We start from the raw sequence: 19,099 nt of genomic DNA on the forward strand, positions 1-19,099 counted from the left end.
TTGCACATTCTCCCCGTGTCGGCGTGGATCTCACCCCACAACCCAAAGATCTACGGCGACGCTAAGTTGCTCCTTAATTGGAGAAAAAATAGAATTGGGCACTCTAAATTTAAAAATAAAACGTAGTTTATTGAGGTTCAGTGCAACCTCATGATCATACAAAGCCCGTGGAAAAGAAATTTTCAAAAGCATGGGATGAATATTCAAATCTCAAGCCCAACCCAGATAGCAAGCACATTGAACAAATTAGTCACAGTCCAAATATTAGTATTATTCCATTAAGGGCAACAATTTCTCTTGTTTTATAACCTATCACAGATATTCTTCCTCATCAAAGGAATAATGTAATTCCCCAATGCAATGCCTAAATCAAAGTCATTTTCTCAACACATTTTTTAAATTAAAAAACTAACTGCCCCAATGCAGCCTTAAAATAATAGTGGAACGTGTTTATAAAATGTAATATTTAAAAATTCAAAAACAACAAATGTATTATACCATCCGTTAAGAGTAAAAGTACCACCAACTATACTGCTTTCCCAATTTGCACAATAATGCAGTGAGTTTAACAGAACACAAGGTCCCAGAGAACATTAGCAACATCAGCAAAATGAAGAGGAGTGTCAATAAATGTAACACCTATGGACCCTTAAACCTTCAAATTCCATCTTTTTCATAATCTTTCTCGGGTTCAGCTACCTGCTAGAACTGGAAAATATATTTCGCATATTTACGTTAGTAATATTAAATGAGGTTCTACACTGATTTAAACTTAAGAAACTAAACAGTTCCAAAAATAAAGTGCCATCAAACTAGTTAACAGGGTAATTCAATATATAGTGTCTATTTTGGGAGGGCTTTTATTCTCAAATTTTAAATTGTTAAAAAGCAAAGCTGTGCAAATTTGATTTTTTTCCCCCCTAACCACCTTTCTCCCTTTCCATCCTTTTTTCTGAAGTAATAAATATTCTAAACCCTTGCTCAAACAATCACTGTTCCTATATCAAGAATTCATAGAGTATCACCACAGCCAAGCCCACTTCAGTTCTTATCCACCAAGCAGTGGAGAGTTTGCAACATGCTAACTTGATGTTGATCAGGACTAGCAAACCTATCCAGCTGAATTTGAATTTCACCTTTCCAACTGATGACTGAGATCAGCTAATCTGACACAGGCTAGGCACAGAATATGAGATATGGCTGGTTTTATTGGCTTAATACCACCCTCAAGGTGCATACACAAAGTGAACCATTATGGAGGAGCTGAAACTTATATCTGCCAAATTAATCTGCTTGTTTCAAGAACATAATTATTAAGACCTTCATGATTTTAACTCACTGTACAATATTTGTACAAAAGCAAACTACTGGAGATGTTGGAAATAGGAAATAAAAACAGAAAATGTTGAAGTATTTAGCAGTTCCGGCAGCACCATGGGGAGAAAGAGGGCTAATATTTCAAGGCATTGACCCTTCATCAGAATCATTCTAATAAAATGACATTGACCTGAAATGTTAACTCAGTTTCTCTCCGAAGATGTTGCCTGACCTGTACTATACTTGCATGCCATCTAGTGCTTCAAGCTGGCATTTACTTTCTTCCGTTATTAACATTTGGTTAAATAAAGTTTAGGTGAAGGTCTATTGGGATTTGTTTCTTCCCAATTGAAATACGATGTTAGCTCAACAGACCTGGAATAACATTGAAAGGAACAAGGCTCAAGGCAAAAGGTGAACAAGCAGTGTTCATTTAGATTCAATTAGGCATTTTTCAATAATTTAAAAATTATTTGTTTGGCAATAAAAAGGAATAAAACAAGAAAATGACAAAAATAAACCACAAGACAGTGTTTTCCAAGCTAGAAAAGAAAACCAGAACTTAGGACAAAGAAGAAAAGAAACAAAAAAAGCACAAGTTGCTTACCAGAGCTGATGGCAATTTACTTACGTGTTCAGGGAAGGGCTGGAGTCCTGCAATACTGTCCTCTGGGTATGTGACGTCCCCAATTGGGAGATAGGGTTTCTGACCAGAGCCAGTCTCATACATGGACATAGGCCGGCTGCCACGTGCAGACGGGCGCCGTTTTAAGGATGAAGGATTGGAGGGACCTGGGTATTCTGAACTGGAGGGAACTTGATAGATATTCGTAGTAACCTGCCGCCTGAGGGTGGTGTTTTCACTCTGCAGCGTTTGAAGCTGAAAGAAATTTTTTTTTAAGCCAATAATCTTTTCTTGAATCAAGCAAAGCTGGACAAATTTTGGCGATTACTGCAATGCGGATCGTGCACGCCACAAATGAAATGCTGCTACAACAAGACAGAGAGACAGGTAGAGGAAATAAACAAATTAACATCTCAGTCGAAGGAGCTGAAGCATGGACTAAATTACACACGTACACCACAAGTTTCCATTCTATTGATTTTTTGTTTTTGTTTACACAGTACATACAATGACAGATTTGAAAACAAAGACATCTTCAAAAGATTAGCTGATGCCAGTCCCTAAAGTATCGATAGTTTACAGGTTTCACTGTGCTAACATTTGAGGTGCTCTACCTTTATTCTTTTTAAAAAAAAAAGATTTTTGTAACACAAAAGTGATTTGATTAAATTGAACAAAAAAAAAGTATAATATGAAGCTGTAGGTGGTCTGTAACATGAATTATAATAGATAACAGGAATATTTATTGTATAATCTTAAGGACATTAGCACCAATTTATCTTGCTCCTATGATCTTTGGCAGTCTTTCTGCTCCGCATCTCTGGGGCTCCATTTATCTCTGGGGCTCCATTTATATCTTGTAAGGCCATAAGATTCTGTCTGAGCAGGTATTCATTCTATGTATCTCTCCTTGTTCATCGAAAACTCAACTCCACATATTCTGCTCTGACTAAATCCTGCCCATCATTGTTGACCTTTCTTTCAACCCATCATTGTTGACCTTTATTTCACTCCCTGTCCACAAAATTCTTGTCCTCTTCAAAAACCTTGACTTGAAGCTTGCTTCAGCCTATGCTCCTTGCCACATGTCTTGGTCCTCTGACTGTCTTTTTGTAGCTTTCTCCCTCCCTTCTTCCCAACCTTGTTGAGTCAACAACTGCATTGGGACATTTTCATCTGTAAAAGTGCTATGTAAATGAAAATATCTGTTCCCTGGGGCCTTTTCTTGATCGCCAGTAGAAGTATCAATAAAAGGAGAGGAATCACAGTTTCAGCTAACTGGGTATAAAAAAATAGAAGCATTTAATAGAACAGTTTTTGCATGTTCCAACAAATATTGATTAAATAAATGATCAGTTATCTGATATAACTGATCATCATCAGTTACTGGTGTCTTTTGTTGGTGTAGGCAGAGGATTAAATGATGGCCAGAGCAACGAGAACCAATTTTCTCCTCTTCAGAAAGTATAATAGAATCTTTTATATTGAGCTGAGAATGGCTGTGTTTCTTAACAGTAACAAAGCATTTCTTAATATTTTTATGTTCACCTGTCTCCATATTAACTGTGGCTCAAGTTAAAAACTTAAAAATCAAGTGACTCAGATCACAGACTTGCCCGTGCCCAAGCAGGAAGAATGCTTTTTATGGTGCATGTGTCCAGAACTGTGGATACAGGATAGACCATTTAGGACAGAGGTGGTGAGAAATTTCTTCACCCAGAGAGTGGTTGGCCTATGAAATGAAATGAAAATCGCTTATTGTCACGAGTAGGCTTTAAATGAAGTTACTGTGAAAAGCCCCTAGACGCCACATTCCGGCGCCTGTTCGGGGAGGCTGTTACGGGAAATTCAATACCACAGGAAGTAGTTGAGGCCAAAACATTGCATGTTTTCAAGAAGCAGTTCGATTTTACACTTGGGGCGTAGGGGATAAGGATATGGGGGAAAAGCAGGATTAGGTTATTGAGTTGGATGATTAGCCAATATCATAATGAATTGTGGAGCAGGCTTGAAGGGCCGAATGGCCTCCTCCTGCTCCTATTTTCTATGTTTCTATGCAAAATCAAGAGTTTAAATTAAAACAGGAAATGCTGAAAATGCTCAAAGTCTGGAAGTTCTGACAATCAGAGGCCTATTTCTCTCTTCACAGATGCTGCCAGATCTACTGGGTATTTCTAGCATTTCCTGTTTTTCTTTTAGATTTCTAGCATCCACAGTACTTCGCTTTCGCAAGAGTATAAATTGCAATTCAAGCTCAAGACTGCTGGATGGTTCAGGGAAATTACAGTCTCTTGCTTTCCTTTTTATATAAATGCTAATACTTTTTCACCCTGCTCTCCTGAAGTTGTTGGTGACTCAAGATGCAGTATTGATCCAGAAGTGCAGGTTTTCTTGTATTTCATCCACATTGTCCAACTTCACCAGTGAAGAATAGCAATGAGGGTCAGCCATATCATTGTGGCTTGAGGGGGCTTTACATATGAGCCTAACCCAGTATCGCACCAAAAATTGGGTCATTGGGAAACAATCAGCAGGAACTTGAGATACCTTTACTTCTCTTAAAGTATCAGTTTAGCTCAGCTGATAACCGTATTCATTTTTGTAGTACAAAAGTTGAACACAGTAAAGCCAACATTTCAATATAATACCAAAAGAATGCTGCATTGAATTAAGGCCACATCTTTCTATTCAGGTGGTGGATAAGATCCTTTAAGACTATTTAAAGGAGGTGGTTTTCCAGTGCCCAGGCCAAAGTTCATCCCTCAACCAACATTTCAAAAGTAGGTTAACTGGTCATTCATCACATTTGTTGTTTCTGGAATCTTGTTGCATTTACCCACATAACTGTTAACATGCTTTGTGAAGTGCTTTGGGACATCTAGGAATAGATAATATAGACTATACAAATACAAGTTCTTTCTTTCACAAGTGGTATTCTCTGCTGCCACCCAACTAACTCAGTAAAGACCAATCAATTCCCTTTTTAAAAAAGTTTTTCATTCTAGAACAATTTAAAAATGTTGACAATATGCTTTAATTTAGGAATTGCTGCACCAGAAAAAAAACAGCTTTTGTGTTGAATGGAGATCATGTTTGGTATTGAACTCTTTGTCCAATTATAAAATCTAGTGCCATAAACCATTTAATGGGGGCTGTTCACTCTTATAGAAAACTGCACAATTTAAAAATATTTTACCGGGGTTAAACAATCCGTCAGTTCCAATGCACTAGTTTTTTTTAATGAGAAAGAATAAGAGATTAAATTTCAGTTCAGAGAGACTTCTGGCTGTGTTCAATTTTGAGTACTAATACAAATTAATATGAAATTACTATAACTCTCTTGTCAAGGGAAAATAAATAAAAAAGGAAGGCTGTCTGTACTTCCAATTTTTAAAAACTATCTTGTACTGGAAATGTCATTGTATTCCCTGTAAACTGCTCTGACATTTTCATGAATCACTGAGCTGAATTGCTCAGGTTTCTCCTCCCTCGCCTTCAGAAACTGTAAACAGCTTCCGTTGGGTCTCTCAACCATACACGCTGTAATTTCAGATCCTGCTACTGTCTGACAGCTGTTGTAAAATGGTTATTGTATTTCCTTCTCCACTGAGCTTCAAGTCCCTGAACAGATTATATCTGTGTCAGATCATGATGAATTTTTAATCACCACTCATTGAATTATCACCATTGCAATTTCACTTTCGGTCAGTCTGCTTGTGATTATTAAAACAGCTTTCTTTTCTGCACTAAACATGTCACAGAATGCTATTCGCTTCTTTAGGGGAATTGTTGAAGTTGGGGTGAGAGGTGTTATTAATTTGGGTCTTGAAGTTTTCATTTTCCCAGCTACAGCAGTGGTACTTCACTCGGGTTTCCTCTGACAACTGTTTTCTACCAATGACCTCCACCAACTAAAGCACAAGACTAAGGATGGGAACACAACCACTTGCAAGTTCCACTCCAAGCCACACAATATGTTGGCTGAACTATAATTGTTGTTTCTGCGCTCTCAAAAACCGAGCACTCCTTTCCCAATAAAACTTTGGGTGTTGTCACACCAGATGGATTGTAGTGGTTCAAGAAGGCAGTTCACTACCACCTTCTCAATGGCAGCAACAAATTCTGGTCTCCTTAGTAATGCCTCTATCCCATTAATGAATAAAAAAGCATTTTGAGCCTTAATATTCAGGTTTATTCCTTACTGCCCAATATACAACTGTGCAGTGAAGTAACAGGGCACCCTAGTAGATTAACTGAATGTTTGTGTCTTTTGCAACATGCTCCTCTCTAATCTTTTAAAAGGCAGAAGAGAAAAGGCGGCCTTAAGTGGTTTTAAATTACTGCAAGTGAACATACAGAGCAATAGTTATCAATAGTTCAATCAGCAAAAGGTTTTCTTTGTGTAACTGTACAAGTTATGAACATACTACATCTCCCCACATTGGTGAGCCATCTTTCTCAGCTTTAACCTATCTACTACTTGCATCCTAACCTTCAATATTGGTGAATGCTTGCCATCAGAATTCTGGCTTTAAAAAAACAAAACATCATTCTTGTGCTCACAAGGTTCCTGCTGAACCAGGACCAGGGACCTTCCAACAGACTAGATCAAGGAAGATTACCGAGAGTGACGAACAAATTCCTCATCTTTTCACATGCATGGAAGTACCTTGATTTAAAAAGGAACATGTAAATCCCAAAATGTTCTGCAAAAGTGTGAAAAAAAAATTCCCCCGGGGTGGGGGGCGGCTCTAACTATATTTTTGATTGCCTAACCCTCATTTGTTTTCCACTATTACAGATTAAAACCAGGAATGGACCAGGTAGAAATTCAAAACTACTTGGAATAATTCAGTCCGAAAGGAATAAATAAGTGTGCCATTTAAGCACCTCTCCTTCCGAGGAAGTGCTGCAACATAGGAATTGTGAAAAAGATTAAAAATGGAGCTTTACGAATTAAGGAATATTTTCCATTCTACATTATTTTAGGGCAAGGTATGTAAATCAAGGGTGATTTTAAAGGGGGTAGCTTCTCACAGGGGTCCAATCATACTTAGGTCAACCCCAGGTTCAGTATTATGATCTCTTCTGAACGTAAATGTTCAATATGACAGAAGAGGCCATACAGCATAATGATCAATGTTCAGATAACACCAAATTGTGCAACAAAGTCAATAACTTAGAAGAGTTTAGCAAAAAAAAAAAAGAGTTGGATATAAATGATTGATGAAAAGAACCACATTGCTGCAAGTGGATTATATGAGATGGGGAAGAAGACCCAAGATTGGCAGATGGTCTTTAATACAGGCAAACGTTTTATAATACACATTGATGAAAACAAAGGAAATAGAATACAGCATGGGTTGCAATTTTAGACAAATTAAAGTAAAACTGCCAAGTGATTGATGACCACTCTCAGAAAGCACAAGCATTATGTCAGGAGGCTGCAATCAAGAAAATCATGGCTCAGGGCTGTAATGCACTGCCTAGAAGGGTGGCACAAGCAGATTGAATAGTAACCACAGCGAATTGGAAATGCACTTGAAAGGAAAAGGTATTGCAGAGCTATAGGGAAAGAACAGGGTAGCGGGAATAATTGGGTTAGCTCATTCAAAGTGATGGCATAGCAGGATCGATCCAATGACATGCTTCTGTGCGGTATGATGTTGTCATTCATTATACTACTAGGGCCGCAACAATCAGGTTGTACAAGACTTTTCTAAAATCTAACTTGGGGTAACCATATTCAGCATTCCACCCCACCCAATCCCGTCCACTCAGAACGGATACCTGGAAAATGTACAGGGATGGAAAACAATGATAATTTTGACGAGAAAGCTTTGCACTATGAAGGTAGCCGGCAAAAGCCATTGCAATCGTGCTCTATGGTTGAAGAACACCCGGGAGCCTTAAATATGGCTAGAATTATCCCGATTTTCACCAGGTCAGCCACTTGGAATGATGTACGGTACAGAAAATGAGTGATATTGAGAAATGGGTAAGATCACTTTTTTTCTCTCTTGAAAGAATCAAGATGCCCCAAGATTTTACCAGTACCAGCTCAGGTCCAACTGAGTGAGCAAATTGAAACAAAATGAAATTTACAAGAGAAATTAGAAATCTGAAATGCATTGCAGTAGTCTTTTCCTGATCTTTCCTGCTGCATTTAGGACAAAATCCTCAATCCCCCACCACATTGCCCCGAATAAAGAAGCAAAAGGAAAATGGAACGCATAGTTGAGTAATCACAAAGCTATAAAAAAGTCATTGCGGTCTTTTAGTCACAAAATTCACCACTGACCCCAGGATACAGAACAAACTGAATGAATTCCAAGTGTCTGAAAAAGGCATTCTTACTTTTTTTTGCATCAAACGCAGTTCATCGCTCAAGTTGCTGTTCACTTTCATCAGCTGCTGTATCTTTGCCTCAGAAGCACTGAGTGCATTTTTCACCTCCATGTATTCCTGTAATGTAATTGGTCCGTCTGACAGGTCAGAGTCCATGCTCTACAATAAGAAGCGCATCCTATAAACAAAATTCTATTTCTATGTAGATACAGTTAAAAGAATCACATTTTTGGAGGTTAAAACTGCAGTGAGTCTTTCTCTTTTTCCCAAAATCATTTTTACTTATATCACTGTAACAATCCTTCATTACTGAACTCGACTGGCAGAATGGCTAGGAAGGTGCCAAATAGCCACCGGGGCCATGACAGTAAACATTAAAACACAATGAACAGATCCAAACGCGGCTGCTGATTTATAATAGTAGCAACCACGCTGAATAGGTTTGAATCAAACTGTGACAAGAACATTTGAGATTTTACTCCAATAATGTGAACCTGTTTGAGACTACTGCCTTCTAATTACTCCCACTCAATGTCAAAGACAGTACGTCAGTTGATTCACCTGCCCACAAACAAAAATGGTTGGGCTTATAACAAAGGATGAAACTACATCAAAATTAAAAATTATATATATTTTTAAAAACTTGTTGAATAATGCATAGCACTGAAAACATCCTCTTTGTTGAAGTTTTGAGAGAACTAAAGACTGGGTTGTCAAATTATTCAATCGCTACTGTTCATTTATATATGCATAGCATGAGAAGCAAACACCAAGTGCGGCTTCTTGCTATTGGATGATTCTGGAATACCTCGTGCATACCTGAAATCCCATCTTTGCTGCTTGCAACAGAGCTGCAGTTGGATATGATAGATCATTCTCAGCAGCTGATATCACTGTAGCCACCAAGCAGGCATGAAAACGCAACTTTGGAATTTTCCATGAGGACAACAATTGTCTTAAAAAATATATATCCTGGAAGACTGGTTTTGATTTGATGAAAAAAGGGAGTATTCTAAATTTAAAATACTCAACTAGCTCTCTTTCCTTCCTTCTGTAAATGCAAATTTTTGTAACGAACATTGATGTGCATAGAATTATACACTTCTCTAGAAATGACCTGGATCCTGATGATCCTCATTAATTTTATAGTACAATTAGTATCGGGCACCACCTATCTTTAACTCCATTAAAATGACAGTAGGAGTAAGTACCTTTGCTCTGATTGCTTTGGCTGTTGGTTCCTGATCCGTATCTTCATCTGAAGCAACACTGTCATAATCTGGCTGATCGTTGTCATGGCTCTCACTGCCATGTCGATTATTAACAGTCTTCAGTACAATCTCCACATTATCTATGTTAAATCAGAAAAAAGGCAATTTTTCACACTGATTGGTCCAAGAGTGAAAAAACAAACAAAATAGAAGAGAACTTACTATTGCAGCATTTTTTTTTTTACACAACTACAGACAACAGCAACATTAAGTATGAAGGTCTGAGCATACCAGAATGCCTGCGATTACATTAGGTATTGGATAATGACCAATAATTGCATCACTCCCCAGTAATGATCAGCTTCACAGTTGTTTTTCCCATGGTTCAATTGAAATGGAACCCTGACAGCCACCACTAACTCGGTTTGGACTAAGAAATATTATGACGCACTTCTCTGCAAACAATGGAGGAAATGAATTGTGATCATTCTTAAAATAGTCAAGGATGAGCACATCACCCAAAAAAAATCCTTCCAGAATCCAGCTGCATCTTGAATGCTTCATCTTTAATACCTTGTTCTGGTATGCTATTAAAAAGTTTTTGCTGAAATTATCATCTCTGGTTCCACTACTTTTTTAAAAAAATATTTTTATTCTACTCCTTTTTCACAATTTTTCTCCTGAATTTACACCCAACAACAATCAATAACCAACAACAAATATCTCAAACCCCATAACAGTAACAACGATCCCATCCTCCCACCATGCCCAGACATCAGCCCGCATGTTAACATAAACAAATGACAATGAAAGAAAAAAAAAAGGAATCAGAGATTACCCATAGCCATCTTCAACATACATAGCCCTCCTCCTCCCCCCCCCCACCCCCTAACTAATGTTCGATGTTATCCAGTTCTTGAAAGTACATAATAAATAGTGCCCATGACTTGTAGAACCCCTCCGAGCTTCCCCTCAGTTCGAACTTAACCTTCTCAAGGATCAAGTATTCCAACATGTCCCCCCGCCACGCCAGGGCACAGGGTGGAGAGGCCGCTTTCCATCCCAGCAGGATCCGCCTTCGGGCGATCAACGAGGCGAAGGCTACGATATCTGCCTCCGCACCTGTTTCCAACCCTGGCTGATCCAACACCCCGAATATGGCCTCCCGGAGACCCGGGTCCAGCTTCACATGTACCAACTTGGAAATTACCCTAAACACCTCCGTCCAGTACTCCCCAAGCTTTGGACAGGACCAAAACATATGAACGTGATTAGCGGGCCCCCCACCCCCGCAACGTTAACACACATCTTGTACCCCTTCAAAAGAATCGGCTCATCCTTGCCCTCGTGAGGTGTGCCCTGTACACCACCTTCAGCTGTATCAGCCCCAACCTCGCACACGAGGTGCAGGCATTCACTCTCCGGAGCATCTCACACCAGACCCCCTCCTCTATAACCTCTCCCAACTCTTCCTCCCACTTTGCTTTGATCCCCTCCAGTGGTGCCTTATCCTTTTCCAACATAGCTCCGTATACCGCTGACACTGTCCCCTTCTCCAGTCCACTTGCCGCCAGCACCTCCTCCAACAACGTGGAAGCCGGTTCCTCCGGGAAGCTCTGTATCTCCTTCCTGGCAAAGTCCCGAACCTGCATATACCTAAACACTTCTCCCTGCTCCAGCCCATACTTCGCTTCCAGCTCCCTCAATCCTTGTCTTCCCATTTCTGAAAGCTTCCTCCACCTCCCTGGCTCAAATCAGTGGTTCTCCCGGATCGGCATTTCCCTCGACCCTGCCCCCAACCTGAAGTGTTGGCGAAACTGCCTCCAGATTTTCAATGAAGCTATTACTACCGGACTCCCTGAGTATTTCCCCGGAGCTATCGGGAGCGGGGCCATTGCTAGTGCCTTCAGCCCCAACCCCCTGCACGAACTCTCCTCCATTCTGACCCACTGGGAATCAACCAAAAGATGTTGCGGGTTAGGTGGATTGGCCATGCTAAATTGCCCGTAGTGTCCTAATAAAAGTAAGGTTAAGGGGGGGGGTTGTTCGGTTACGGGTATAGGGTGGATACGTGGGTTTGAGTAGGGTGATCATGGCTCGGCACAACATTGAGGGCCGAAGGGCCTGTTCTGTGCTGTACTGTTCTATGTTCTAACCCCTCTGACCCAGCTCCGCACCTTCTCCACATTCGCCGCCCAGTAGTAGTACATCAGGTTCGGGAGACCCAAACCCCCTGCCAGCCTTCCCCTCTGTAGCAGCACCTTCCTCACTCTGGCCACCTTCCCTCCCCATATAAACAAGGTAATCCTCCCCTCAATCTCCCTGAAAAAATACTTTGGCAGGAAAATTGGTAGGCATTGAAAAATAAACAGAAACTTTGGCAGCACATTCATTTTAACCGCCTGCACCCGACCCGCCAGTGACTGAGGGAGACCATCCCACCTCGCCAGGTCGGCTTTCACTCTCCCCACTAAACTAGTGATGTTGTATCTGCGAAGCCTTCCCCACTCCCGGGCAACCTGCACCCCCAAATGCCTAAAGTGAGTCCCTGCCCTACGGAATTGCAGCCCCACCACCCCTGCCCCCACCCCCGGTTGAGACACCATGAAATACTCACTCTTGTCCAAGTTCAGCTTGTACCCAGAGAAAGACCCAAATACCTGCAGCAACTCCAATATTCCTCCTATCGACGCACTCGGCTCCGACACATACAGCAGCAAGTCGTCGGCATACAAGGACACCCTATGCTCTATCCCCCCGCTCACTATTCCTTTCCATGCTCCCGAACTTCTTAATGCGATGGCCAACGGCTCAATCGCAAGCGCAAACAGCAGGGGGGACATAGGACATTCCTGCCTCATCCCACGGTGGAGAGAGAAGTATCTCGAACTGATATTGTTCGTGCGGACACTCGCCTTTGGCTCCTTATATAATAAATTTACGCAGTTCACAAATCTTGGTCCAATCCCAAACCGTTCCAGCACTGCCATCAGGTACCCCCATTCCACCCGATCAAACGCATTCTCGGCATCCAGTGCCACCACCACCTCTATTTCCTATCCTTCCGCCGGTGCCATAACGACGTTCAAAACCCTCCTAATATTCGAAAACAGCTGCCTCCCTTTCACGAACCCTGTCTGATCCTCACCAATCATCTTCGGGAGGCACTCCTCCAGCCTACCCGTCGGTACCTTTGCCAATACCTTTGCTTCCACATTAAGAAGTGAAATGGGCCTATACGATCCACACTTGTCGGATCCTTATCTTTTTTTAAAAAATAATTTTTATTCAAATTTTCACATTTTCACAAAAAAGAAAACAATAACAGAAAATTCTATGAACAAAAAGAACAGAACCCCCCCACTGTATATACAAAAGAGAAACAATAAATTAACGCCCGTCGTTAGCAAAAAACAGATATTCAACCCAAAACAAAAACAAAGAGACAGCCCCCCCTCCTCCCCCCCCCCCGGGTTGCTGCTGCTGTTGACCTTTTGTTTTTACCGTTCTGCCAGGAGATCTAGGAATGGTTGCCATCTCCTGAAAAACCCCTGCACTGACCCCCTTAGGGCAAATTTCACCCTCTCCAATTTAATAAACCCCGCCATATCGTTGACCCAGGCCTCCACGCTTGGGGGCCTCGCATCCTTCCACTGAAGAAGAATCCTCCGCCGGGCTACTAGGGATGCAAAGGCCAGAACACCGGCCTCTTTCGCCTCCTGCACTCCCGGCTCCACTGCAACCCCAAATATTGCGAGTCTCCAGCCTGATTGACCCTGGATCCTACCATCCTCTATACCGTCCTTGCCACCCCCTTCCAAAATTCCCCCAGCGCCGGGCATGCCCAGAACATGTGGACATGGTTTGCTGGGCTCCCTGAGCACCTAATACACCTGTCCTCGCTCCCAAAAAACCGGCTCATCCTCGTCCCGGTCATATGAGCCCTATGCAGTACCTTAAACTGTATGAGGCTAAGCCTCGCACAAGAAGAGGAGGCGTTCACCCTTTCTAGGGCATCCGGCCACGTCCCCTCCTCAATCTCCTCACCCAGCTCCTCCTCCCATTTATCTTTCAGCTCCTCCACCGAGGCCTCGTCTACCTCCTGCATCACCTGGTACGCTTCCGAGATCCTCCCCTCTCCAACCCATACCCCCGAGAGCACCCTGTCCTGAACCCCACGCGGCGGCAGCAGAGGGAACCCCGCCACCTGCCGCCTGACAAACGCCCTTACTTGCATGTACCTAAAGGTGTTCCCCGGGGGGAACCCAAACTTCCCCTCCAGCTCACCCAGGCTCGCAAACTTCCCGTCTATGAACAAGCCCCCCCAGCCTCCTGACACCTACCCTATGCCAACTCAGGAACCCACCATCAATTCTCCCCGGAACAAACCGGTGGTTCCCCCGTATTGGGGACCCCATCGAGGCCCCCACCTCCCCCCTGTGCAGCCTCCATTGCCCCCAAATCTTGAGGGTAGCTGCCACCACCGGGCTCGTGGTATACCTCGTTGGAGGGAGCGGGAGCGGCGCCATTACCAGCGCCTCCAGGCTCATGCCCACACAGGATGCCATCTCCATCTTCTTCCATGCTGCCCCCTCCCCATCCATTACCCACTTACGCACCATCGCTGCGTTGGCAGCCCAATAATACCCACAGAGGTTGGGCAACGCCAGCCCCCCCCCCCCCCCCCCCATCCCATCCCCGCTCTAAGAACACCCGTCTCACCCTTGGAGTCCCGTGTGCCCACACAAACCCCGTAATGCTCCTGTTAACCTGCCTGAAAAAGGCCTTCAGGATAAGAATGGGGAGGCACTGGAACTGGAACAGAAACCTCGGGAGCACCGTCACCTTGACTGACTGCAACCTACCCGCCAAAGACAGCGGCAGCATGTCCCACCTCTTAAACTCCTCCTCCATTTGCTCCACCAGCCTTGAGGTTTAGCTTATGCAAGGCCCCCCAGCTCCTGGCCACCTGAACCCCCAAGTACCTGAAGCTCCTCTCCACCCTTTTCAGTGGGAGCCTCCCAATCCCTCCCTCCTGGTCCCCTGGGTGTACCACAAACAGCTCACTTTTCCCAAAGTTAAGCTTATACCCTGAGAAATCCCCAAATTCCCGGAGGATCCCCATCACCACCGGCATTCCCCCCACCTGGTCCGCCACATACAACAATACGTCGTCCGCATAGAGCGCCACTCAGTGCTCCTCCCCACCCCGGACCAGCCCCCTCCAATCCCCCGACTCCCTCAACACCATAGCCAGGGTTCAATTGCCAGCGCAAAAAGTAGGGGGGACAGCGGACACCCCTGCCTCGTCCCTCGGTATAGTCGAAAATACTCTGACCTCCTCTTATTCGTGGCCACACTTGCCATCGGGGCCTCATACAACAGCCTCACCCAACTGACAAACCCCTCTCCAAACCCAAACCTTTCCAGCACCTCCCACAAGTACCCCCACTCGACCCTATCAAAGGCTTTCTCCGCATCTAGCGCCACCACTATCTCCGCCTCCCCTTCTACCGCCGGCAACATAATAACATTCAAGAGCCTCCGAATATTAGTCTTCAGCTGCCTCCCCTTTACAAACCCCGTTTGATCCTCGTGGATAACCTGCGGCACACAATCCTCTATCCTCGTGGCTAAGATCTTTGCCAACAACTTGGCGTCTACATTCAGAAGTGAGATCGGCCTGTATGACCCACCCTGCAGGGGATCCTTGTCTCGCTTAAGAATCAAGGAGATCAGCGCCCGAGACATCGTCAGGGGCAAAGCCCTCCCCCTCCCTCGCCTCGTTGAAGGTCCTAACCAACAGGGGGCCCAGCAGGTCTGCATACGCCTTGTAAAATTCAACCGGGAACTCCTGAAGACCCCATTAATGTCTAGCCCCCTCCACACCACATTTCCTCCCGATCGTTAACTCCACCAATCTCCCTAGCCGCATCCCGCTTACGGAGCTGGTGTGCCAGCATTCTACTCGCCTTCTTCCCATACTCGTACACAGCACCCTGAGCCTTTCTCCATTGAGCCTCCGCCTTTCTGGTGGTCAACAAGTCGAACTCAGCCCGAAGGCTGCGCCGCTCCCTCAGCTATCCCGCCTCCGGGGCCTCCGCGTACCTCCTGGCCACCCTCACCATCTCCCCCACCAATCTCTCCCTTTCTCTCTGCTCCACTCTCTCCCTGTGGGCCCGAATGGAGATCAACTCCCCCCGAACCACCGCCTTCAGTGCCGCCCAGACCGTCCCCACTCGGACCTCCCCATTATCGTTGGCCTCTAGGTACCTCTCGATGCATCCTCGAACCCTCCTATCACATCCTCGTCCAGCAGCAGCCCCACCTCCAAGCGCCACAACGGGCGCTGGTCCCTCTCCTCCCCCAGCTCGAGGTCCACCCAATGCGGGGCATGGTCAGAAATGGCTATCGCCGAGTTCTCAGCGTCTACTACCCCCGCAATCAGCGCCCTACTCAAAACAAAGAAATCGACCCGGGAGTAGGCCTTATGTACATGGGAGAAGTATGAAAATTCCCTGGCCCTCGCGAACCTCCAAGGATCCACCCCTCCCATCTGGTCCATAAACCCCCTCAGCACCTTAGCCCCCGTAGGCCTCCTACCCGTCCTGGAACTGGATCGATCCAGTGGCGGATCCAGCACCGTGTTGAAATCCCCCCCCATTATCAGGCCCCCCACCTCCAAATCTGGAATCCGGCCCAACATGCGCCGCATGAAACCCGCATCATCCCAATTCGGGGCGTATACATTGACCAGCACCACCCGCTCCCCCTGCAGCTTGCCGCTCACCATCACGTACCTTCCGCCGCGTTAGGTTAAGCTGTGCGCATGTGGAGGTGACATTTGCAATCAGCGCCCCACTCACAACAAAGTCGTCGATCAGGGAATAGGCCCCATGCACACAGGAGAAGCACGAAAATTCCCTGGCTCTCGCAAACCTCCATGGATCCACCCCACCCACCTGGTCCACAAAACCCCCCCAATACCCCAGCCGCCGCAGGCCTCCCACCAGTCCTGGAACTGGATCGATCCAGTGGCGGATCCAGCACCGTGTTGAAATCCCCCCCCTCCATTATCAGACCCCCCGCCTCCAAATCTGGAATCCGGCCCAATATGCACCACCCGCTCCCCTTGCAGCCCGCCATTCACCATCACATACCTCCCGCCACTGTCTGCCACCACATTCGACGCCTCAAACGACACCCTCTTCCCCACCAGGATCGCCACCCCCCGATGTTTTGCATCCAGCCCAGAATGAAACACTTGGCCCACCCACCCCTTCCTCAACCTAACCTGATCCGCCACCTTCAGGTGCGTCTCCTGAAGCATAGCCACGCCCACCTTCAGCCCCCTCAGGTGCGCGAACACGCGGGACCGTTTGACCGGCCCATTCAGTCCCCGCACATTCCAGGTGATCAGCCGGATCGGAGGGCCACCTTCCCCCCTCGACTAGCCATCACCCTTCTGTAACCCGCCACGTGCCCGCTCCCCCCGCTCAGCCCGTTCCCCACAGCGACAGACCCTCATCCCGACCCCCTCTGCACGCTCCAGCTCCTTCTTAGCCATTCCAGCAGCAACCCGGGTTCCTCCCCCCAAGCTAGGGCCCCCCCCCCCCCCCCCCCCCCCCCCCCCCCCCCCCCCCCCCCCCCCCAGCTGCGTAACTCCGGTCATTGTACTTCCATAAGTCAGCCGACTCCTGCTGACCCCGGCTGCTCCCGCCACCCCAATTACCCTCCCCAGTGTCACACAACCATTCCCCCAATGCTGACCCCGCCCCCTGCTTCTCCAGCGCGGGAGAGAAGCCCGCGCCCCTATCCCAAGCCCCGCCCCCCCGACCCAAAACGCAGGAAGACAGGCACATGACCCAACAGGGCCGCGAACCCCACCCAAACCCGCAACCAGTGAAATAATAAAAATCCCAACATATGATATGATAAAACACCCAAGTAAACAGATAACAGTCCCGAAAAGCAGAAAAGAAAAGGCAAGACAGCAAAAAAAAACATTGTCCAATAGAACCAAAAAGAGCGAAAGGATATCAAGGAGGACAAAGCCTGCGTACAACGTTCCCCAGCCCCCAGTTCAAGTCCAGCTTCTCTGCCTGGACAAAAGACCAGGCCTCCTCCGGGGAGTCAAAATAAAGTTGGCGGTCTTTATAAGTGACCCACAGGCGTGCCGGCTGTAACAGGTCAAACTTGACCCCCTTCTTGTGGCGCACTGCCTTCGCCCGGTTAAACGCAGCCGTTCTCTTCGCCACCTTAGCACTCAGTCCTGGTACATCCTGATCTCCGTATTCTCCCACTTACTACTCCTCTCCCTCTTCGCCCAACGAAGCACACATTCACGGTCGACCAAGCGTTTGAAAGGGGACCAGCACCGCCCTGGGCGGCTCGTTCGACCCAAGCTTCCGCAGCAGCACCCGATGGGCACTCTCCAGCTCCAGGGGTCCCCGGAACGACCATCAGTGAGTTCAGCATCAGGACCATGTAGGCCCCCAAATCCGAACCTTCCAGCCCCTCCGGGAGGTCCAAAATCCGCAGATTCTTCCAGCGGGAGCGGTTCTCCATCTCCTCCATCCTTGCCAACCATTTCTTGTGAAGCGCCTCGTGCGACTCCACCTTCACCGCCAGGCTGAGGAGTTTGTCCTCGTTCTCCGAAGCCTTCTGCTGCATCTCCCGAATCTCCGCAGCCTAAGCCGTCTGAGTCGCCCCGAGCCTGTCCAGCGATGCCCTCAACGGCTCCAGGATCTCAGCTTTTAGTTCCTTGAAAGAGCGCAGCAGCAGCTCCTGTTGCTCCCTCGCCCACTGCTGCCACGCTGCCGGTTCCCCGCCCGCCGCCATCTTGTCCTTTTTGCCTCGCACCTTCTTCTGCTGCAAAGTTGATTTTCTGGTCTCTCCACTTCTAGTCCAGCCCATCCACCAGCCGCCAAGCACAGAGGCTGCATTCCCACCCGGGGAAAAATTAAATCAGCGCCGTTGCGGGCCCTTAAAAGAGCTCTTGGCGAGATCTTTTCACAGTTGTTCCCTCTGCTGCTAGAATTCAGCTTTCATAAAGGCCCTCAGGTCAGCTTGAGGCCTTTAAACTTGCCCTTCCCCCGCCTGCATGCTGGAAGAGGCTTTTGTCTCTCTGCTGTAGCTCCAGCCAAATCTTTCACTGTTTCTGTGGGTCTGGTAACCAAGAAACATACCATTCCTGGGGGAAAGTACTCCTCCAACATTCACCTATGCTTCTTCATCAAAATTCCACCCCATACTGCTTAAAAAAGAGCTCTTTTCTGTAACCGTGGGCAGGAGCTGCCTTTTGTGTGACCACTTACTCCATGGTGCACACAGGAAGCCCATCCTTATCCTTTTTAAGCAACAGTGAAATCGATGCCTGCTCCAAGGTTTGCGGCAGCACTCCCTTCCCTATCGCCTCTTCAAACATCCCTACCATCAGGGGTGCCAACTTATCCTTAAATTTTTTTATAATATTCCACTGGAAACCTATCCGGCCCTGCCACCTTCCCCGACTGCATCCTCCCAATTGCGTCTTTTATCTCCTGCTCCAGTATTGCTCCTTCTAATGTAGCCTTGTCTCCCTCCCCGAGCCTCAGGT

At 46.2% G+C, this 19,099-nt stretch overlaps 1 protein-coding gene across 16 annotated transcripts in view; it reads right to left on the reverse strand.

Annotated features, from left to right (window-relative positions):
• Positions 1-19,099, reverse strand: part of git2a (G protein-coupled receptor kinase interacting ArfGAP 2a) — a 130,380-nt gene that overhangs the window by 34,352 nt on the left and 76,929 nt on the right. For 11 of the 16 annotated variants that reach the window (XM_038817248.1, XM_038817333.1, XM_038817621.1 and 8 more), the window contains 3 exons: positions 9,502-9,641; positions 8,300-8,449; positions 1,949-2,197 (listed from right to left, as the gene is read on the reverse strand). In XM_038817248.1, the coding sequence (XP_038673176.1) occupies positions 1,949-2,197; positions 8,300-8,449; positions 9,502-9,641 (539 nt within the window). The remainder of the gene's footprint in view (positions 1-1,948; positions 2,198-8,299; positions 8,450-9,501; positions 9,642-19,099) is intronic. The other 5 variants (XM_038818103.1, XM_038817876.1, XM_038818185.1 and 2 more) reach the window with 3 other exon arrangements.

This window comes from Scyliorhinus canicula, chromosome 1 (genome assembly GCF_902713615.1).
Source record: "Scyliorhinus canicula chromosome 1, sScyCan1.1, whole genome shotgun sequence".
Lineage (NCBI taxonomy): Eukaryota > Metazoa > Chordata > Chondrichthyes > Carcharhiniformes > Scyliorhinidae > Scyliorhinus > Scyliorhinus canicula.